At 38.8% G+C, this 24495-nt stretch overlaps 1 protein-coding gene across 2 annotated transcripts in view; it reads right to left on the bottom strand.

Annotated features, from left to right (window-relative positions):
• PHKB (phosphorylase kinase regulatory subunit beta) overlaps nucleotides 1-24495 on the bottom strand; it is a 225746-nt gene that overhangs the window by 172043 nt on the left and 29208 nt on the right. For both annotated transcript variants that reach the window (XM_023514768.1, XM_012806835.2), the window contains exons 2-5: nucleotides 22317-22406; nucleotides 20103-20241; nucleotides 17061-17160; nucleotides 9739-9846 (exon numbers count right to left, since the gene is read on the bottom strand). In XM_023514768.1, coding sequence (XP_023370536.1) covers nucleotides 9739-9846; nucleotides 17061-17160; nucleotides 20103-20241; nucleotides 22317-22406 — 437 coding nt within the window. The remainder of the gene's footprint in view (nucleotides 1-9738; nucleotides 9847-17060; nucleotides 17161-20102; nucleotides 20242-22316; nucleotides 22407-24495) is intronic.

Raw genomic sequence — 24495 nt, 5'->3', positions numbered from 1 at the left:
CGAGGCAAGAAGATCATTTAAGCCCAGGAGTTTCAGGTTGCTGTGAGCTATGACACCATAGCACTCTACCCAGGGGGACAGACTAAGACTATGTCTCAAAGAAAACAAAAAAAAATCACAGCTTGATATGTAAAATTCTAAAATCCTGGAATTCACTGTGATGCCTGACACTTGACCAAGGGGATGGCAGTAAGCAGAACTGTTAGCAACTGTTTCTTTCATTTGTTTTCTAAGGTTTATTTTCAAGTTCTGGGTCTGCAATACTTCTACTTTGGAATAGTTTTGCCCCATAGCCAGCTATGTAATGTCAATCCATCTCAAGCATATGTAAATGAAAAAGCAATTTGGCAAGCAGGACATGAGACCATGCCAGCGCACCATGAACAGCATTATGTCTTGAGAACAGTATTATTTTCAGAGAACACAGAATCTATGTAAACAATGGCAAGAACATAATTTAAACGATGGCATAGCATATAATTTAAGAAGAAATGAGGTGTTCTTTTAGTTTATCCTTAAAAATAGACATTTTAACAAAATAAAAAGACAGTAATATTCACTTTAACAAAAAAAGGTTCTCAAAGAATCCTGAATGGGATGTGTAAATTGCTTCAGGTAAAGAAGTAGGAAATACACATGCCCCAACATGGACAAACCTCATGTGGTAGCTAACGTGACTGGGTAAAGGGACCCCTCCACAGCTGGTAAGGCACTGTTTCTGAGTGCACCTGTGAGCATGTCTCTGGAGAAATGTGGCATGTGAGTCAGTGGACTGCATGGGAAAGGTCTATTTTTGGATGGTGGGCAGGCACCATTCAATCAACTGGGGCCCAGAAGGAACAAAAAAGCAGATTCCAGCATTCTTCACCCACCCTTGAACATCAGAACTACAGTTCTTTAGCTTTTGGACTCCAGGACTTCTACCAGTGGCTCTGGGGCTCAATCTTGGGCCTTCAACCTCTGACCACATTAAAACATCGGTTCTATGGTTCTGATGTTTCTGGGACTTGTCTGAGCCACATTCTTCAGCTTGCAATTGGCCTACTGTGGGACTTCTCAGCATTCATAATCATGTGAAGCAATTTCCCTAACAATGATTCTCTTTTCTCCCCACCATCCACCCTACTGGCTCTTCTCTCTGGAGAACACTGATTAATATACCTTGAAAACATGCTAAATGCAAGAGCCAGACACACAAAACATCTTACATTGTATGATTCCATTCACATGAAGTGCCAAGAACAGGCAACTCCACAGAGACAGAAGCAGACTGGGGGTTGGTCGCCCAAGGCTAGGCGGCTTTGGGGAAAATGAGATGTGGCTGCTCATGGGTATAAGGATTTTGCATGAAGGGATGAAAATGTTCCAGAATCAAATGTGTTAATGGTTGTACAGCTCTGTAAATATAATAAAATTAATGAATGGTATACTTTAAATAAGTGAATTATGTGTTATGGAACTGATATCTCAATAAAAGAAAAGGCACTGAAAAATTCTACCTTAGCCCGGAAACTGCAAATGTAAGTTAAGAGAGAAAAAGCAAGAAGAAATTTTGCTCCCATGCAATTCTAATACAGAAGATTATTAACCTTTAACAGCTTTGGTGGCTTGTGTCACCCCTGACCTCCTCCAACCCTTACTGACCGATGGACAGTTGGGGCAGAAGATTACTGGTGCTCTGGAATCCTCACTTAGAAAAAGCAGCTCCTGGCACTGCTGGTGGGCTCCTCACGAGCCAGGAGTACCCTGATGTCTCCTGACTCTCGGGCACTCAAGAGTCCAGTGAGTGTCAGCGTCCTGTCAAGGTCCACGTGGGCCACACAGATAGTATTCTGGTTTCAGGTTTTATAGACTGACATAAACTTTTGAGTGGTTTTACTTAAAACACGGCAGAAAAGAGTTTCACTCCACTGCCAGGCTCCTCCAAATATTTTCTTACAACACTGACACATACTAGCCTATTAAAAATGACTTCAAAAATTTCATTCCTATGAATAGTCAATAATAGGAGCACATCTAAGATCCTATGCTCTGATTTTTGGGGTGCTTCTGTGAGAAAATGTAAGTGGCAAGTTGTAATGGGATTGCCAAATAACCGGTTGACTAACTTTTTTTTTTTTTTATTGAGACGAAGCCTCAAGCTATCCCCCTGGGAAGAGTGCCGTGGCATCACAGCTCAAAGCAACCTCCAACTCCTGGGCTCAAGCGAGTCTCCTGCCTTTGCCTCCCAAGTAGCTGGGACTACAGGCGCCCGCCACAATGCCCGGCTATTTTTTGGTTGCAGCCATCATTGTTGTTTGGTGGGCCCGGGCTGGGGATTCGAACCTGCCACCTTAGGTGTATGTGGCTGGCGCCTTAGCCACTTGAGCCACAGGCACTGAGCCAACATTTACTTTTATGTAACATTTATGTGCAAGGCACTGAGCTTAAATTCTGGGATATAAAAACAAAGGAGCTACCTATTATCTTCTGAAAACCCCGTTTCAGATAGTAAATGTATTTGTCAAAGTAAAAGGCACATAAAATCTAATTATGTTATAGTAACATAATTATTTTATAGTAACAAGGTTAAGGTTGAGAAATTACATATTCATAAAATGCTAATCCTCCAAGGAAATGTCTAAAAATAGTACAAGATTTTCTGCTGCACAGAAATGAGGATACTTGACTTTTGTGTTCGGAGAAGGCACACTAGTAAGACATTTCAGATCACTAGAGAGAAAACTATAAAAAAGGAGATACTCTTATTTTAATATGGACTATATGAATAATAAGTATTCCATCCCAAAGACAGAAAACAAAATGATGAGCAGGAAGAAAATCCGTGAATGATAAATAGGACATAGAATATTTTTATCCTAGAAAAAAGGCAACAGGGTGTCCAGTTAAAAATAACATATAGGAACTAGTTTCTCCTGAAGGGAGACCTTGCTAATGAGAACAGAATGCCCAGGTGTATTTCAAAATGGCACCTTCCCTTGTCCATGAAGGAAGTTTTCTCTGATTTTAACTATGAGAAGCTAGTCTAGCTCCTAGAGGTAAAACTCACAAAAGCAGAAAAGCTTCCCTACCACTAGGTCCCCCTAGAGGTTTTTTCCTTCTCTTATTTGGCCACTTTGAGCCTCCTCCGTCAATGACAGCCAGTGTTTTCCTCTACTAGCTTCTGTGACTTCTTGCTTGGATTATTTAATGTGTTTGTCACACTTTCAAAATAACTCTGACTGAAGAGAAGATGGCCAACTAAAGGCAGCTTTTGCCAGAGGCTCCTGTCCAGAGGGAGTGATAATTGACAAAATGGACTCAATGAAGCTGAAGGTGGGGAGCAGAGCTGAGAAAAAAGATAAGACAAGTGCACATCATCTCTGCAGAGGCAAGCTAATTTCAAGAAAACAAATTCCAGGTACAAAACCCATCACTAAGAGTACGAGCAATCCCTCTCCCAAGACAGAAGCTCACCGTGTGCTCAACAAAGGACCTCTTATTTTGTCCCACAAGAGAGCGCTGCTAAACACCGAGCCTCCTTCTCCTGGGAGGTCCCACTTGTGAGCCCAGACATCATACCACCTGGCATAAAGTTACACAAATATTTTCCCCGCAACTCTGAACTCCAGGCCACCCTTCCTCCCTCACCTGGCAGCCTGTAGGCCTGACTCCTGCAGAGCCCAGAAGGTGTGGCAATTCCACGAGAGGCCTGGACATAGTGTGGGCTGCTGGATGGCAGTGTAGAAATAGTGACTCAAGAAGAAGTTGGGGAGCTTGTGGAGAGAGGGACATGTTGGAGAAAAAGACATGCCACACCGTGGAGGTGCTCACGCCCTGGGTTATACATTGATGAGGCAACTCTCCTGAGCCCATTATCCACTGGAGGAAACTGGCGTTCAGTCCCTCTGGGTTGCTGGTGATAGTGAGGGGAGAAACTATCTGGGAGAAATATACTAGAGGTAGCAGGCACATGCAGATGCCTCTGGTCTGACATTGGAGGCACAATTCCCTGATCCTCCTGCCTACTAAAGGGAACTGGGCATCAGTCCCTCCTGGCTGCTGGTGGCAGGGAGCAGCAGAGGCAAGGTACTGATGCCTCTCATCTGAATCTGGAGGCATACAGTGATCCCACTGCCCACAGGAGGGATCTGGGCTTTAGTTCCTAGAGAAATACTAGCATGACTGTAGATCTTTCAGCTGAAACTTTTCAAGCCAGGAGAGGATGGTTATCAACGTTTAATCTCCTAAAACAAATAAATTTTCAGCCCAAGATCTGATACCCAGTTAAATGGAGTTTCATTTGTGATTGAGAAATCAAATACTTTACTGATATACACATGTTGAGGAAATGTGCCATAACTAACAGCTCTCCAGTAAATACTCAAACCCATTTCCCACAATGGCTGCACAATGGTCTACCACCAAAGAATTTATCAAACAAAACCTAACCTCCACAATGGTGAAAGAATTAAAAATTCCACTGGCCCTTTGAAAAACATGATGGCCAAAACACTACCATACCTATCAATTATCTCAATTAATGTGAATGGCTTACATTGTCCTCTAAAGAGGCATAGGTTGGCTGACTGGATACAAAAACTCAGGTCAAGTATCTGCTGCCTACAAGAGATTGATGTTACCTAAAAAGACAAAGAAAGACTCAGGGTGAAGGGATGGACATGTATAATACAGGCAAATGGAAACCAGAAAAAAGATATGGTTACAATTTTGTTTGCAGATACAATAAGATTTAAACAAAGACAAGGAAAGACAAGGACAGACACTACTCAACATGAAGAGATTTCAATAATTAACATTTATGCACCCTAAACATTCCTCAATTTATAAAGAAAACTTTAACAGATATGAACAATGTGATATCTTCCTTCACTATAACAGTTGGAGATTTTAATACCCCTTTGTCAGTTCTGGATAGATCCACTAAGAAGGAATTAAACAAAGAAATAATAGACTTAAACTTGACTTAACAGACATCTACAGAACATTTCGTCCTACTAAAACTGGATACACATTCTTCTCATCAGCCCGTGAATTTTCTTCCAAAATAGATCATATCTTAGGACACAAATCTAATCTCCACAAATTGTAAAGAACAGAAATTATTCCTTGCATCTTCACAGACCATCATGGAATAAAAGTTGAACTCAACAGAAACAGAAATCCTCATACTCAAATAAGGTCATGGAAAGTAAATAACCTTAGGCTGAGTGATAGCTCGGTCATAGACAAGATTAAGAAGGAAATCATCAAATGATTTGTTTTTTAGAACAAAATGATAATTAAAACACAAATTATCAAAACCTGTGGGATACTGCAAAGGCAGTCCTAACAGGGAAATTTGTAGCATTAGAAGCCTTCATCAAGAAAAGAAAAGACAGGAAGTCAACAACATAATGGGACATCTCAAGCAATTGGATAAGGAAAAACATTCTAAGCCCAAACCCAGCAGCAGAAAAGAAATAACCAAATTTAGAGCAGAACTAAATGAAATTGAAAACAAAAGAATCATTCAGAAGATCAATGAAACAAAAAGTTGGTTCTTTAAAAAGATTAATAAAATTGATAAACCTCTGGCCAGGCTAACTAGAAATAAGAAAATATTTAATAATGTCAATCAGAAACAATAAAGGAGAAATAATAACAGATACAACAGAAATTCAAAAACTCCTCAATGATTTCTACAAAAAACTCTATTCTCAGAAATATGATAATCTGGAGGAAACAGACCAATACCTGGAAGCACGCCACCTTCCTAGGCTCAACCAGAAAGAATTATAAATTTTGAACAGAAATATATCATGCACTGAAATAGCATCAACCATATAAAATCTCCCAAAAAAGAATCTAGGACCAGATGGTTTCACATCAGAATTCTATCATACCTTCAAAGAAAAATTAGTACCCACATTACATAACCTTTTCCAAAACATAGAAAAAGAAAAAATCCTTCCCAACACATTCTATGAAGCAAATATCACCTTAATCCTCAAACCAGAAAAGGAATCAACAAAGAAAGAAAACTACAGACCAATATCATTAATGAATATGGATGCAAAAATATTGAATAAGATCCTAGCAAACAGAATTCAATGATACATCAAAAAAATTATACACCATGATCAAGTTGGTTTTATCCTAGGGTTACAAGGTTGGTTCAACATTTGTAAATCTATAAATATAATACACCACATAAATAAAATAAACAACAAAGACCATATGATTCTATCAATAGATGCAGAAAAAGCTTTTGATAATATCCAGCATCCTTTCATGAACACCTAAGAAAACAGGCTTAGATGGGACATTTTTTTTTTTGAGACAGGGTCTCACTATGTCACCCTTCATAGAGTACCAACGCATCTGAGCTCACAGCAACCCCTAACTCCTGGGCTCAAATGATTCTTTTACCTCAGCCTCCCAAGTAGCTAGGACTACACACGCCTGCCACAATGCCCAGCCATTTTTTTGGTTGCAGTTATCATTGTTGTTTAGCAGGTCAGGGCCAGGCTTGAACCCACCAGCTTCAGTGTATGTGGCCGGCGCCCTACTCACTGAGCTATGGGCACTGAGCCAATGGAACATTTCTTAAACTGATAGAGGCCATCTACAACAAACCCATAGTGAAGAATATATTGAACAAAGTATAATTGAAAACATTTCCACTCAGATCTGGAAAAAGACAAGAATACCCATTGTCACCAATGCTTTTCAACATAGAAATGGAAGTCCACTCCAGTCAGGCAAGAGAAGGGGATTAATAGTATTCAAATGGGGTCAGAGGAGATTAAACTCTCACTCTTCACAGATGACATGATCTTATACCTGGAAAACCCCAGGGACTCAATTACAAAGTTCTTAGATGTGATCAAGGAATATAGCAGTGTCTCAGAATACAAAATCAATACTTACAAATCAGTAGCTTTTATATATGCCAACAATAGTCAAACTGAAAACATAGTCAAGGACTCTATTCCTTTTACAGTAGTGCCAAAGAAAATGAAATACCTAAAATTTATCTAACAAAGGAAGTGAAACATCTCTATAATGAGAACTATGAAAACCTGAGAAAAGAAATAGCTGAAGATGTTAACAAATGTAAAAACTTACCATGCTCATGGCTGGGAAGAATCAACATTGTTAAAATGTCCCTATTACCCAAAGCAATGTATAGGTTTAATGCAATCCCTATCGAAGCACCAATGTCATACTTTAAAGAACTTGAAAAAATAGTGCTTTGTTTTATATGGAATCAGAAAAAACCTGAATAGTCAATACATTAGTTAGAAATACACACAAATCAGAAGGCATCGCATTATCAGATTTCAATTTATACTATAAATCTATAGTGATCAAAACAGCATGGTACCAAGCACAAAAATAGAGACGTATGGAACAGATTACAGAATGCAGAGATGAACCCAGCCACATATTGTCATTTGATCTTTGATAAGCCTATCAAAAATATACATTGGGGAAAAGACTCCCTATTTAACAAATGGTGCGGTTGAACTGGCTGGCAACCTGTAGAAGGCTGAAACTGGACTGGACCCTCACCTTTCACCACTAACAAAAACTGATTCTCAATGGATAAAAGTTTTAAACCTGGACTGGACCCTCACCTTTCACCACTAACAAAAACTGATTCTCAATGGATAAAAGTTTTAAACCTAAGATGTGTAACTATAAAAATACTAGAAGAGGCTCGGCACCTGTGGCTCAAGTGGCTAAGGCCCCAGCCACATACACCTAAGGTGGTGGGTTCAAATCCAGCCCGGACCCACCAAAACAACAATGACAGCTGAAACCAAAAAAAAAAAAAAAAAATACTAGAAGAGAGTGAGTGCAGGGAAAACACTAGAAGATATTGGCCTAGGAAAATGTTTTATGAGGAGGACCCCCCCTGGCAATTGAAGCAACACCAAAAATAAATTAGTGTGATCTGATCAAGCTAAGAAGCTTGTGCATAGCTAAGGGCACTGTAAGTAAAGCAAACAGACAGCCTTCAGAATGGGAGGTTATATTTTTGCAGGTTATGTTTCCGATAAAGGTCTGATAACTAGAATACACAGAGAACACAAAGTAATCAGTAAGAAAAGAACAACCCACCCCATTTCTTTGTAGGCAAGAGACTTGAAGAGAAGCTTCTCTGATGAAGACAGGCACATGGCCTACAAACAGATGAAAAAATGCTCATCATCTTTAGTCATCAGAGAGATGCCGGTGAAAACCACTTTGAGATATCCCCTAAGTCCAGTAAGATTAGCTCACATCCCCAAATCCCAAAACTGCAGATGTTGGTGTGGATGTGCAGAGAAGGGAATGCTTCTACACTGTTGATGAGACTGCAAACTAATACAGCCTTTTTGGAAAGAAGTATGGAGAATTCTCAAGGAACTAAAAGTTGACCTACCATTTGATCTTGCAATATAATGATAGGCATTACCCAGGTGAACCAAAATCATTTTACAACAAAGACATTTGGACCACAGTGTTTATTACAGCCCAATTCATAATAGCCAAGTTGTGGAAGCAGCCTAAATGCCCATCAACCCATGAATAGATAAACAAATTGTGGTATATCTATACCGTGGAATAATGTGCAGTCATAAAAGAGGGAGACTTTACATCTTTTATGTTTACCTGGATGGAGCTGGAACATACTCTTCTTAGTAAAGTATCTCAAGAATGGAAGCAAAAGTATCCAACGTATTCAATACTATTATGAAACCAATATATAAACACTTTCACATTCATACAAATGATAAAATACAAAGATAATCCAGACAGAAAGAGAGAAGAAGAGAGGGGAGGGGGAAGGGCAAGTGGAGGGAGGGTCTTTGGTGGGATCTCATTTAAGGTACCCAATGCAAGGGAACACTTCAAAACAACTAAGAGTAAATTATAAATGTCTTACAACAAAAATAAGTGAGGTGATGGTTAAGTAGTTTGATTTAAACATTCCACACTGTATATCAAATCATCACATTGGACCCTCCATAAATGTATACAGTTATGATTTAATAAAAATTAAGTAAAAAAAAATTTAAACAAAAACACATAGAGGGCGGCACCTGTGGCTCAAGGAGTAGGACACTTGCCCCATATACTGGGGATGGTGGGTTCAAACCCAGCCCCAGCCAAAAACTGCAAAAAACCAAAATCAAAACCAAAAACCCACATAGATATAAGAGAAACTCCCCCCCTCACAAAATCCTCTACTGTATTCTTAGCATAGGCATAAAATTTAATCTGTTACATAAGACACAATTTATGGACTTCAGAAATGCCTTTGAAATTACATTTCAGTAGTATGTGTTCAGCTTTACTGAAGGTTGATATACTAAGAAATGAACTGCCATGTCACAAACACCGATTTACTGCTATACCATTGTCAGTTGTCTTTTTTTCCCTACTTCCTAAATGTTGAAATTCTTCTGAACTTGATAACTAGTGAAAGCTTTTGTCACTGGAAGAACTGTAGGCTTCCTTCTTCTAGACAGAAATATTCTAATACACTTAGTTGCCCTTTTTGCTTAAGGGCAGAATATTCAGTCAGACTGAATATTCAATCACAATAACTCAGTCGTGGTGTTGAGCACCGCACCTTCTTCCCATTTCAGGGTAGATGTTGTATTTCTATTTTGAACACTTTATGAGAGCTACTTAATTTTTTTAAGTCTTAAATCTTGTATGGTACAGAGAATAAAGATAAGAAAATTAGTATTCTCTTCTTACCTGAAGATGACCGTACTCCTCACAGGAGAGCAGCTCATCTCCCGTGTGCACATGGAAAACAGAGTGAAGACACGTGGTTGGGCGCGGGTCCTGCTTAAACTGCTGGACCTAGAATCAAACATGAAACTTAAACAACAGTCGCAATTCACAGACCTATCCAAGACTACAGAATATAAGTTATTTTTCATGGATCTTTTTAAAGAAGAAAGCTAAGGTATAAAAGCATTGAACAAATTTTTTTTTTTTTTTTTTTTTTTTTTTTTGAGACAGAGCCTCAAGCTTTTGCCCTGGGTAGAGTGCTGTGGCGTCACAGGTCACAGCGACCTCCAACTCTTGGGCTTAAGCAATTTTCTTGCCTCAGCCTCCCAAATAGCTGGGACTACAGGTGCCCGCCACAATGCCCGGCTATTTTTTGGTTGTAGTTGTCGTTGTTTGGCAGGCCGGGGCTGGATTCGAACCTGCCAGCTCTGGTGTATGCGGTTAGTGCCTTAGCTGCTATAGGTGCTGAGTCAGAAATGTCATCTTTTCTAAAGAAAAACCACACAAAGCTCATAACAATTTAACAGTGTTAACATGAGGGTGAAGGGATATTTCACACGCATAGCAACTCAAGTGTGTGAGGAGGATGTCAATTTAGCAGCGATGGGATTTTGCAATGTTTTGCATCTTACTTTCTATTAGAGTAAAATACCGCTTTCCTTTGAACGGCAGGATTTCCGAGACTCTCCTCCACTGCACTTGTCACCTGGATACGTTCACGTGACACTTGTGATGAAAGGGTACTTCAGGCTACATTCTAACTCAGTAAGTGTTCAAACTACACTGACATTTCTTTCTCTCAGCTTCACAAATTTTAACCTATGCTTCTTGAATAAAAAACCATGAATGAACATGCTTTCATTTCCCCTTCCACATAAACTGTACTCTCATTACTAAGGCACTGATTGCAAAAGAATGGAGACCACACTGTTAATATTAATTAGATGTAAAAATTAACTATTTACCAGGTAAATACTAAATGGGTCACATGTTCTCTGGACTATTCGCTTCACACTGGCGATCATTACCAATGCCAAACACAGGGCAAGCACAGCACTAACCCTTGATGTACGAGATAAATGAGGGTAAAATTGAATAGAATGACATAGGATGTCTTCTTTTTGTGAAGAGATGTGATAGATAATAATACCTCGGTGGCTGTGATCTTGCCTTTTTCACATGCTTAAAAAAACATATAGAACCATATTATTTTCTCCATCTTCTAAAATTCTTTTCATCTGTTAATTCTACCTCAAAACAAATCTTCTTTGATCAAGTCCTTTTTGTACTCCTGGACTCTCACATCAGGATGATCACCCCTTAGTCATTTCTCCTGTCTTGTAATTTCATTAGCTGTCTGTATCTTCCTGGGATAGGGTGAAATATATATTTCCCTGCCAGGTCCTGAAACTGAGATCCTAGAACCCTTGGAATTTCCTGAGCATTCACGGAGGTGGGGAGAGAAGAGCATCTTTTGTTTATGGTAAGCCCCTCCAACCACACCTGACTTTATGGGAATGATGCAGCACTTGACTGGTCCCTAGATATCTCCAGATGGGAGGCTAGCTGCCCAGTGAGGACAGGGCTCCAACTCTCAGCACCCCACCCCCACTACTTACATTCTCGCCTCAGCAAAGGGGGAGAAAGGGGATGGAGATTAAGTTCATCACCAATAGCTGATGATTTAATCAAGCATGCCTACATGACAGGGCCTCCATAAAATCCTAAATGACACAATTTGAAGCTCTCTGGAACAATGAGCATATCCACATGCCAGGAAGGTGGTGCACCCTGCACTCCACAGGGACAAAGCACCCTGCGCCTGAGACCCTTCTGGACACTGACCACTACACCCCTTTACCTGCTGTTATTTGTATCCTTTACCATATCCTTTATAGCAAGTTGGTGATAATAAGTGAAGTATTTCCCTGAGTTCTAGGAGCTGTTATTATAAATTACTAAACCTGAGAAAGGGACCATGGGAATCCCCAATCTTTTTGAGAGAAGTGTGGACAACTTGGGGACCCACGATTTAAACTCGGGACTGAGTTTTTAACCTTGGGATGTGTTAACCTCAGGTAGTTACTGGCAAAATTGCATTAAATTGTAGAATATCCAGTCGGTATCTCAAATTGGTAATTGCTTGATGTGAAAAAGCTACATGTTTGGTGATTGAAATGTGAGCAGAGAAAGTTTCCTTCAGATTCTTGTCAGCTCCTAGAAGCTACACCATCCAGTACGGTAGCTACTAGCTACATGCAACTAATTACATTAAATTACACTTAATTAAATTAAAAATTCAACTTCTTAGACACAGTGGCCACATCTCAAATACTCAGTAGCCACATGGGAGTCCACTACTGCAGTCCTGCTCAGCAGCGACAAAGAACACTTCCATCGCCACAGAAAGTTCTCCTGGGCGACTCTGTTCTGGCCCACGATAACATTTACCATCTCCAAGACTCCCCCCCCCCATGACTCAAGTATCTAATCAACAGTCAGGCCTTTCAGTAGGTGATCAGGCCCAAGTGGCTGTGGACTCCAGGTTGTACATTCTCTATTTATAAACCAACAGAGGCATTCAGTCAGAACTCTAGAGAGACGGCCACCCCTTCACAATGTCTGAAACTGCTAGAAATAGCCCGAAAATGCACAAACAGAAATTCATGTGGTCACTCCTTGCACACTGCCCTGATTATTACCTCTCATTCCTAAACATTATTCTGGGCTCCTGTATAAAACTATGGCTAGGTTGAAACTAAATCCATGTTCCCACTTGATACAGATCTAAAAGAATGGCGTTCCATCCGTTTAACAGAGTGGCTGCTGCAGCTGGTGAGGCGCTGTCTGTCATCTGTCTGTGAGACAGGCAAGAGCCAGCACATCCAATCTGGGTCAGAGAAAAAGCAGCTGCTGGATAGTTAAAGACGCTCAAACGGGAAACGTGTTAATAGACAAGTAATTTAAAATTTCAGAAAAAAAGTCCACACTCTATAAGCTTTGAAGATTAATGCAGCATGCTGTATGTCAATTATAAATAAAAGTTCTCTTGAAAGAGGCCAAAAACGAGAGGACATTAATTAGTATTTTATGCAACGTCTGGCATCTTGCAAGTAAAAATAATGATTAAGCAAAAATTTCTAGGCTAAAATAAACCTAGAATAATGTTTTTTCTACTTGTATTTTACCTAGATTTTTCTTAAAAATTCTTATCAGTATGATGAACCTCTTCTAATTTGAGAAAAGATAGCTGAGTATTTTGTCATCCATTCTTAATATAGCCTTAAAATATGCACTTACAAAGGAAAAAATCACCTCAATAAGGGAATCCTAGAATAAATTTTATAAAATCTTAATAATTTCTCATTAATCAGAACAACTTAGCAGCATTTTCAACACATCTTTTAAAGTAGACAATTAGGCACAGCAACATTCATAGTCTATTACAAAGCAAATCTCTGCTCTCTAAACTACTTTCTAACTGCAGAGTGAATGAAATTTGAAAAACTATGAATGCTTCTCCTTGAGGAGTATTAGCAAAGAAAGTAAATGAAAGAATAGGCATGTGAACGTTTAGGGGTAAAATATACTTGACATTTATAAGTAGGCATTAAGCTGAGGGTCAAAACAATAATATACAGAAATCAGACAGCTTTATTCTGTGAAACAAGGACAACTCTACTCAAATTCATAATAAGTTTAAAATATTTTGTTTAGCTACTATTTTTATAAATTATGTCAGGAAGCATAATTCACAATGAGAAATGAATAAAAGCGGAGAAGACTTCGACTTTCTAGGTCATGAATGTGCTTCAGAAGCAGAAGGTCAGACAGCAAATGAACAGCACTGCAGGGCCCGTCACTGTGGCTTCGAGGAAAGGCCAGATGATGGTGACGTCACACTGTAAAATGTTTATATTCTCTACTCTATGACATCATAAAGGAAACATCTGCACTGTAAAATGTTTACGTTTTCCACTCTATGACATCATAAAGGAAATATCTGCACTGTAAAATGTTTACCTTCTTCACTCTACGACATCATAAAGGAAATATCCGCACTGTAAAATGTTTATATTCTCCACTCTATGACATCATAAAGGAAATATCCGCACTGTAAAATGTTTATATTCTCTACTCTATGACATCATAAAGGAAATATCCGCACTGTAAAATGTTTATATTCTCTACTCTATGACATCATAAAGGAAACATCTGCACTGTAAAATGTTTACGTTCTCCACTCTATGACATCATAAAGGAAATATCTGCACTGTAAAATGTTTATATTCTCTACTCTACGATATCATAAAGGAAACATCCAAGACTAGAGAAAGAGAACGTGCGTGCCACTAAGATGTGACCACATGGTGAGAAGACTGAGCAGGGTGTGTGGTTCAGGCTCCAGTGCGGATCACAGTAACACTCTCCTTCCCTACTCTACAAGGTATGGCAGTGAACTTCAAGCGGTGTGCGGCGGCACTCTGCTATACCTTGAGAGGATCTTAGATTTGCTGTGAAAAATTTTATATACCATTAATTAAATTACTTTCAAGATAAGTTGGAAGTATAGTAGTAAGTATATATATATATGTATATATAAAACTCTCTTATTCTGGTCAACATAATTTAAGTGTGCTGTTTGGAAGTGTAACTATAGGTTCAAAGTGTGCCATGAGATAAAAATGGTTGAAAAGCACTGGGTTATAGGGACCAAAAGAGATTATAAAAATGAAAATGCTTTGAAATGTATAAAGTATCTTTTGCTCTAAGAATATCAAGATCTGGTGTTTTGTGGTATGCATGAACATTCAATGTGATCCACACCTTCTTACAACTCACATTTATTTTAATGGTCTACTACTAATGGCTATGTAAGGAAAGAAACGCTAATCATTTGTTATTTATGGGACTTAAGACAGCTTAAGTCACATTCAAACTGTATTTAAAAGAAAATATATTTAGAAAAGGCTGTTAACAATTAGTTAACTACCCCACAAAGAAAAAACCTTAAGCAAAATTCTAATTTCAGTGTGCTGACTTGGTTAGCAAACTCATGATGTACATGGCTCCTCCATGTTTCCTAGAGAGAAAAGTTGAATTCATAAGGACATTAGGCATTCATGAAACAATACGTGTGAAATAAATAATAAAATCCCAGACTCAGGAAAAAATTAATCACAATTTCATCAATATAACATGATATACTAGTTTAATTCCAGTATGTTAATCTATGACATACTAGTTTATAATATCTGAAAAAAATTTCTATGATAGTATTTGCAAAGTTAAATCTCAGTGAAATAATTACAGAGTTTTTTTTGTTTTTGAGACAGAGTCTTACTCTGTTGCCCCAGGCTAGAGTGCTGTGGTGTTACAGCTCTTAGCAACCTCAGACTCCTGGGTTCAAGCTTTCCTCCTGCCTCAGCCTTCCCAGTAGCTGGGACCACAGGTGCCCACAGGCCCTGCTATTTTTAGAGAACAGATCTTGCTATTGCTCTGTCTGGTCTTGAATTCCTGAGCTCAAGTGATCAACATTACAGGTTTTTCATACAATGTTATTATTGGCTCACAAATAAATCTACTTTTTCTGCCAACTAATATTTTCTTATTATATTCTGGTGATAGAATGTAAATGACTGTTCTTTTTTAAGTTTTGACTTCAGGCTGGGCATGGTGGCAAACACCTGTAATCCTAGCACTCTAGGAGTTCAAGGTGGAAGGATCCTTTGAGGTTAGGAATTTGAGATCAGCTCGAGCAAGAAGGAGACCCTGTCTTGACTAAAAAGTAGAAAACTTAGCTAGTTGTGGCACAACTGCAGTCCCAGCTACCCAGGAGGCTGAGGCTGAAGAATCACTTGAGCCCAGAAGTTTCGGTTTGCCATGAGCTATGATGATGCCATTGGACACTAGCCAGAGCGAGAGAATAAGACTCTGTCTCTAAAAATAAAAAAAGTTTGACTTTACATACAGGTCTTAAAGAGAAAACTTGTTATCTATTTTAAAAATTCTTTTCAAGCATCAATTTAAACTTATATTTATATGATAAAAACATGTAAATATTAAGTGATCAAACTGCCTACATATAGTTACTGGTCTGCATTTGTGCTAAGATGTAGACACTGGAAACATGCGGGAAGCATGTGGTCCAGACTGGAGAGGCAACACCACTGAAGACAGCAAATATACACTGTACAGTCACCTGGTAGCAGCTCCTGTACTGGGTGCTTCTACACATTATTTCTTAATTCTCACAAGAACCTTACAAGGGAGGTTGCCGAGTCGTTGGAACTTGGATTTGGGGTGGGGGATTCCCTCCCCATTCCCTCCTAAGAGTGGCACACTAGGCCTCACCTGATTAAATGAACAATGTGGTTTATTCTCAACTGGATTCCCCCTGGAAGTCTAGAATTTTGGTAAGTGCTAGACAGGAAGTACCTATATAACCAGCTACCAATAAAAACCTTGAGCTTCTGAAGAGCTTCCCTAGTAGATATTTTATATGCTGTCATAATTAGTTGCTGGGAAAGTAAGTACATCTCTGTGACTTCCCTGGGAAAGGACTCTTGGAAGCTAGCCCTCAGTTTCCTCCTCCCTGTTCCCCGTGCACTCTTTCCCTTGGCTGATTATGCTTTCTCCTTGCCCAGTAACGAGTCACAAACTGAGTCCTCCTGGGGTGGTGGGAGGGTGTGCGGTGCACGGACGTGGTACATGGTAACTTGCTATGTTAGGATCTGGGGACGCAGAGATATAGGGAAGCAGAGGGAACAGTTCATTGTATTTGTCTAGAGCTTTACAGTTTAAAACTGTTATATATATTATTTTCTTTAATTTTAACATAACCCTGTAAAGCTTAGCCTCTTTGTATATAAATAAAGTATTATATTTTTAAACTAAAATTCACTTATGCTAGAGCAATTCACATGCCCAAAAGTAATTCTGACAAGGATTTTCTTTAAGGAATATAATACTGGTTAGAATGATGGACATGTGGGATTTCTGAGGTTTCTGTGAAACTGAGTCTTTAGCAAGCAAATGCCAGGTGTGGCACACTAATACAAGTTTAAATAACAATTCTCAATCACCTCTTGCTTAAGTTATTCCTTCAATTTCAGGATGTCCAAGCCCTGGGCTAAGAAGGCAGAGGCTGTTGTCGCCTATCTAGACGCTCTAGGATGTGGCTTTACCTTTTTAAAGTACCTTCCAGAAGATGCTACTGCAGAACTGGTTAAATTAATCCTTCAGAACGCTGTGAAAATTCTGGTCCTCCCACAGTCTCTTACCTTATCTGCCTGGCGCATGTAGCAGTAGAGAATTCCTCGCATGCACTTTATAGCCGAGTGCTCCAGCTCGTGGGTTCTTCCCTTGTCATCATCGATGCGCCTGTGCCAGAGAGATAACTCATGAAACAAATTGGAAGCACATTTGAAAAGGGAGCAGAGCTTTTGATAATTAAGTATTTAACTATCTGGCTAATCCTGTGTTCCAGTGACGTCTACTAATTCTGTCACAGTGAAACTCCATTTTCCCAGCAGAAGTAGAAACATCGCAGAAAAAAAAAAAAATCCTATGATGAAACTTGTGTAGATTTTTCCTTCTTTTAAGGAAGTAAGGCAAATACTTTAAAAATAGCATACAAGATTTCCTACCATAATTTGGCTAAAACTTTAAAGGATATTTCCATATTGGAAAAAATCTACCAATATTTCTTAGACTCACCTTTATGGAGTAGAGGCAGTTTTTATACCTATCCCTTTAGGTTATGGCAATGGCAACTAGGATTTAAGGAACCACTGGTTAAGGGAGGCACTTGTCTTCTTTGCTCTGACATGTATTTAATACTGCCAAGGAGGGCAATTTAGTTATAGTCAAAGGTGCCTTCAATTAAACACACAGCCAGGATGATACATGATGTATTTTGGCATAATGTTTTATATTCTTAGGCCTCTTTATAATCAATTGATCACTTACATTTAAAAATAAATACAGCAAAAATCTAACTATAAACTAGGTTAAGAAGTTCTTTCTTTCCATAAATTGTTTATTACAGATTAGTAACTTTTTAAAAAGGTGGATGAAAATTACCCACTACTGAAAAATAAAACTGACTTATTCATTGCTTTGCTTAAGTATAACTAAAACCCTGGTGATTATTCTCGCTTGATAAAGTTAACACCTGTCTCCTTAAAAGTATACTATAATTACCTCCCACTTCACTCATGGATCTCATACACCACTCACTACTAGAAAGTATGATTATCATTTTGATATAATATGGTGAACGTCAGTGGAAAGTTATTCATCGCCAGCACCCCATTCCTTCATTCTCACAAAGGCAATGCAGTAAAACTAGCACAAATTCGACCCATATAGCAGTATTTTCCCCCTGAAGTCAGACAGAAATGTCTCAGTAGAAGCAGATTCCACATAGATACAGTGCCCAGGAAAGTCAAGACTGAAGTCTCCATCTGATGTCTGTAGGTTTGGGGGAAAGATCAAGGCCTCCTCACCTTTGCTCATATGCTTGAGGCCTGTATGCTTATAGTTATTAAAGCAAATTTCCATCATCATATTATTTAGAAAAATTTCAATTCCACAAAAAAGCTAATAAGATGCTACAATGAATAAACCTTTTACTCTTCACCTAGATTCAACAGTTGTTAATAGCTTGCATTCTCTAAGTTTTTCCTTCACTATTCAACAATAAGCTACGATGCTGGGTGTGATGTCTCGTGCCTGTGATCCTAGTACACTGGGAGGCTGAGGTGGGAGGATTAATGGAGCTCAGGAGTTCGAGAACAGTCTGAGCAAGAGCAAGACCCTGCCTCTACTAAAAATTGAAAAACTAGCGGGACATTGTGGCAGGTGCCTAAAGCAAAGTAGTGTGAGCTACTTGGGAGGCTGAGGCATGAGGATTGCTTCAGCCCCAGGGACTGAGGTTGCTATGAGTTATATGAGGCCATGGCACTCTACCTAGGGCAACAGAGTGAGACTCTGTTTAAGAGTTGCAGTTGGTGGTCATATTTCTTTAATCTCACTTGATCTAGCCATCTTTATACTTATCTCTTTATCTCCTACGATACCTACATTTTTTAAAAGTCCAGGCGAGTTGTCTTACACATGCCACAATTTAGCTTTGTCTGACTGCTCATTCCCATGTAGACTCAAGTAGGATATTTTGGTAAGAAGTCAGCCCAGGTGTGTATACTTCCCATTATGTCAAATCAGAAGGCACAATTACTGTCCATAACCAGCTTCACCAGTTTACTCAATGTTTCCCACGCCCCTAAAATCAGGAGCACTTTTAATAAAGCTCTACTGGACTTACACAGTATATGTAAGAACACACTTTTAGTGACATTAGAACACAAGTATGCAAAAGATGATTACTTTAGACTATCTCAGTATATGATTTTCTTTCCAAAATCCAACACATCAATAAATTAAAATAGATGCTCATGTTTATGTGCAAGATACTGTTTTTAAATCTGAAATACACATAGAAGTTACTTTCAGAAAGTTACTAGTCAAACACTAATTCTTAAGAACTTTAAATGTAGTTAAAATGTTTTACTACTGACCACGTGTCAGGGTCCATACAAGATGCTGTGTATAATAAAATAAATTATGACAAATATTGTATTGTGAAATTTTTTACTTTATGAAACAGTTATTTGACATACAACCAAATTTAATAATAGATACCTCAACGAAAAACAGTGGGAAAACCAAAAAACTGGAATGAAAAATAAAAAGGCGTCCTCTGTCATTAACTACTTGTATAATTTTGAACAAATGTATTAAGTACTCTGGATTCCAAATTTATCAATAGCCAAATTCAGTCACCACCAATTCCCTGTGTAACTGAGAGCAATCAACTCAATGGGAGTGGGTAGGCAGCTCATTCATATCAAAGATTAATGGTCATTTAGAACAGGGGTCCTCAAACTTTTTAAACAGGGGGCCAGTTCACTGTCCCTCAGACCATTGGAGGGCTGGACTGCGGGTCCTGGGATGAGTCGGCTGTTAAGGAGGACAGGCAGCAGCAGCCAAAACACCCCGCGGGCCAGATAAATGTCCTACATGGGCTGCATGTGGCCTGCGGACTGTAGTTTGAGGACGCCTGAGACAAAAATTTTGGTGTGTAATTTTATGCCATAAAATGTTGGAACCATTCTCATATATGCCCTTAGAAAATGAAAACATTAGAGGCCTATAAAGGGATGTAAGCAGTCATAGGCCCTGCAGTAAGTCAGCAGGAGAGCTGAAAGACAGCTCCCCAGTTTACCTTGGTCCCCCAGGCAGGAGATCATGCAGTTACTCACCTGTACGCGAGGGCCAGCGCCCAGGCCCCAGCAGCGCAGTATAGGCTGTCCTGGATCTTGGCCTTTGCATCCCCACCGCACGTCTTTGTGGGAAAGAGACCTGTGGTTGGACTTTGATACAGGAGCAACGTGGACTTGACTGCACAAGACAGAGAATGCATTAGGCAGCCGGCCACTTCCCCCAGGCAGCCCTCCATCCTCCTTGGTTTCCTCATTCCACTTCCGACAATTATGTCTCTGAATGTAGCTATGATAAAAAAACTTTTGAAGACATATCGCTCTGTCTAAGTGGAAATCCATCCCTGCATGAAGGGGGTTTTTCCACTTTTGAGGAAGGAACTTGGCTAATTAGGACTTTAAAAGACATGAGCTAGCACCTCCTACTTAATGTCAACACATGGTCTAAGTCTTACTGTGACAACACCAAGTGTGGAAAGAAGACGGACTGACCACTAAGCTGAGCATAATATGACTGAAAAATGAATCCAACAGGGAAACTTCAAACATGCAACAAGGAGCAGCTAAATCTCAAATTCACTTCAGCTGAGGAAGGATGAGGCGAAGTTACAGAAATCCTGAATTTCACTGAAGACTAATTTGTGTCTAGTCTTCAGAGGAATGTACAGCATTTATTCTACTTAAAATATTGTACATATTACAGATATGCTTAATATTTCAAACTAAATCCCATCCTTATAAAACATAAAAACAACAGCAAATAAATTGTGAACATTTCTCTTAAATAAAAGTCAAATGTTCTTTCATTATTTTTTAATTATTTTATTATCTATCAAAGAGTCCTAAACAGAAAGCAACCATATTAAAATTACATTTCCTAAAAGCTATTTTATTCCTAACTATAAATGGATGAGTAATTTTTTTTCACAAAATGCATTAATCTAACCTAGATTAGCATATGTTAACTACTTTATAGAATAGTTTTTCAAAAGCATATAACACTCTGGGGAAAAAAAGTATGAAATACTCTGGTCCTTCACAGAAATTGAAGAAATAAAATTTCTATGTCTTTTTTCCAGACTAAACTGATCTTATCATGATTATTTCTTTCAGAATACTGGGGCATTTATTATTTTCCCAACATAAAAAATTGGTCCTCATAGTACAAAATAAGCAGGTGACATTTCTTTTTAAAATGTAGTTCATTCTCTGTAGCTAGTTATTGCTACAAAGATAACAAAAAGGGCAATATAAGAATGTATGCTAGAATCTTGACCAAAATAAGCTGAATTGAAGTGTTACATGAGATTGAAATAGACAAAACATTCCTATCTCAGGGAGAGACCCATCACCTCTTGCTGTCTGCCATCCCAGGACAAGTACTGAGGGCATGAGAAACAAACTGACAAAACACAGAATAGGCAGCCAACATTTGTTCTGATGAACAGAGGAGTCCTCTGCACAGATCTCTCAAAGGTGCTTACAAATTAGATAAAATTTGCCAGGCTGAGCTAGAAAAACAAAACAAATAAAAAGTCAGGAGCCTGAAAATAACCTGAAATTATCTCTTGCATGTCAATGAATTAGAAGCAGATACGAACAGTTCAGGACTACTTGGGAACTACATATAGGTAAATGAGCAAGTTAATACTTATGTGAAATATCTGTGTATTAATCAAAAACCATCCTCAAATTGTCAAGTCTGATAATGTATAGAAAGGTTCAAAAAAACAGAAACCGCTCATGCCTGTAATTCTAGCACTTTCAGAAGCCAAGCCAGGGCAATGGCTTGATGCTAGGAATTCAAGACCAACCTGGGCAATATTGTGAGACCCCATCTCTACCAAAAATAAAAACAGTAGCTGAGTGTAGTGGCATGTGCCTGTAAGCCTAGCTATTCGAAGGCTGGGGTAGGAGGATCACTTGAGCCCAGCAGTTTGAGGTTATTTCGAGCTATGATCACGCCACTGCTCTCTCATCTGAGTAACAGAGACTTTTCTTTAAAAAAATAAAAATTTTTAAAAATTAAAAAATAACCCTCCCACCCCACATACCCAGACTATATTGGTGACATTTTAAAATTATTCAAGGGCCAGATAAGACCTGCCAGATTCCGTGTGCTGTCTGGGTGTTGATGTGAGACTGGAGCACAGCTGGCTAACCACCAAAACGGCCCCAATATCCACGTGCCAGAGCATCATCATCTGTGCTATGCACACACGTGACCAGGCCAGAGCCCCTGAGGATTTTGCTTACCAATTCTGTAATAATGATCCAATTTATCCCACAGGGTTTCATTATCAGGTCTTGGAAGATTAATGCTTTTAAGAGGTTCATAAACTGAGCCTAAAAGAAAAAGGAAAACCTATCAAATTCAGTCATTTTACCCAGATAAACAAAGAAGAATTCTAAGCACATGAAGAGCCACTGCTCATCAATCTAATTTTCATCTTTATAGGTGACACTACCCCATGTCACTACTGGAAGAACCTTTGTGGAGGGAAGGAAGAGTGCCTGTGACAGTCAGCACGGAGCAGCACGTCCCACCCACACCCACCCACTCAAGCTGACTCACTGCGTGCACCCTGGTCCCAACAGTCACACAGTAGTCACCAGCTAAAGAATTTCTCATCATTAAGAAACGCATCTGCTTATGGGCCCTGAAATCCAAACCATATTCCTTGTGCTGGTGCTTCATCAGGCAATTTTCTTTCAATCAATCACACCCCAAATATCTCAAGGAAAGAAGATAAAATGTTCACATTTTCCAAGGCCATTCACTTTACGAATATCCAGCTGGGTTTTGTTCTGAAATTAAACCTTTACCTTCTTCTAGATAGATAATACTCTTGCCTTATTATCTGGACTATAAGCAGGTATGATTTCTACTTTTCAGCCCTGAAAACTTAGCAGCGGATGCTGCTCAGAAGCTACAGAATGCACAATTCATGATAATTTGCCATAAAATGGATACAGAAAATTGTTCACTTGACTAGTGCACTTTCAACTGCTGACTGAAAGATGTCTGAACCTTCAGCCACTAGACTAAGGACTGCCTCTCCCTGTTAAAAGCACTCAGAAAGCACAAACATCTCAAAGGTCACAATTAGCGCACCTCTCGATGCAGGGAATGCCCAATGGCATGCAGTCTGACAACAGAGCACAAAATGAACCTACAATTTACCTATGCAGGGAAAGCCTGTTGGCATGCATTAAGATCCTGTTTTTAAAGAAAATTAAAGCATTTATGCTCAAGAAATTGCTATGTCTGTAGTGCTATTTTAAAGCCAGAAGCCTTTTACGTTTAAGCAGATACTCAACATTGTGAAGGAAGACCTACATAGTCAAGGCAATAGTCCCATTACCTTCTGTTGGAAAGAAAGATGATGGATAAAAACAGGTTATATCCATAATATAGGAAATAATCTGCTCTGAGTGAAGAGATTTTCCAAAAGAGTCTTCACAATGGCACGCACTGAACGGTTCCACAGTGAGGAACAGAGAGAACGACCACCAAAGCAGAGAGCTCCCGACCCCCTGCCCCTCCTTCCTACACAGCAGCCTTTGCCTTCTGTACTCAGGGGGGTCCGGGCAGGTACAAGTACATGGGAGGTGGCAACTGGGAACCAATGCTAGCACGTAAGTTATAAACTCTGGGAGCCAACACAATTCCAGTGAAGAAAATAAAATCACAGACAAATAATGCCAAGTCATAAATTGCATGTTATGTATCTATGGAGATTAAAGAGAGTATTATAAGTGATGTTTCTGTTTTTATTTAGATCTCTATTGCAGAACTAGTATTTTCCTTTACGTGCAAAAAATATGTACAACCACTAAAATGAGGTAATACATATGCATATGGATAAGGACAGAATATGTAAAAGTAAAACCAACCTGTATGATACTGATGGGTGAGTCGATTGTGAAAGTTTGTTTTAATGATATACTATGGTTTTATATTGAAAAATATTTATTTTTAAAAGTGCTATTACATTTAAGACTAAATAAACTAAAATGATTCTGTCATTTAATTTTTCTCAAAAAAATCACCAATGGAGATTAGAAGCAACAATAAAAGAAAGGAAAATCAGACTTCAAGAAAATAACTATCTTACTCAATAAAAGACAAAACAAAAGATGTTCAAAGGAGAAAAGAAAAGCAAAAAAAAAAAAAGTAAAATTATTTAATTCCGTAAAAGTCAATATTTTGTATATGTTACTTCATCTTCAGAGAAAGCGCATGGAAGGTTAGGAATAGCTTATTTAGATAAATGTTAACATTTTAGTGATCACCACTGAGTTTCTTCTAAAGTAACTACATAAAATTAGACAAGAAAGTTCCTTCCTCTCTTTCTGTTCTCTTGAGGAAGGCTTGTAATGCTATAAATTTCCCTCTTAGGACTGCCTTTGCAGTATCCCATAGGTTCTGATA

This window comes from Otolemur garnettii, unplaced genomic scaffold (assembly GCF_000181295.1).
Source record: "Otolemur garnettii isolate 467f Iridium unplaced genomic scaffold, OtoGar3 scaffold00058, whole genome shotgun sequence".
NCBI classification, from domain to species: Eukaryota; Metazoa; Chordata; class Mammalia; order Primates; family Galagidae; genus Otolemur; species Otolemur garnettii.
Note: the sequence above shows the minus strand (reverse complement) of the source record. Positions and strands in the feature narration are given on the sequence as shown.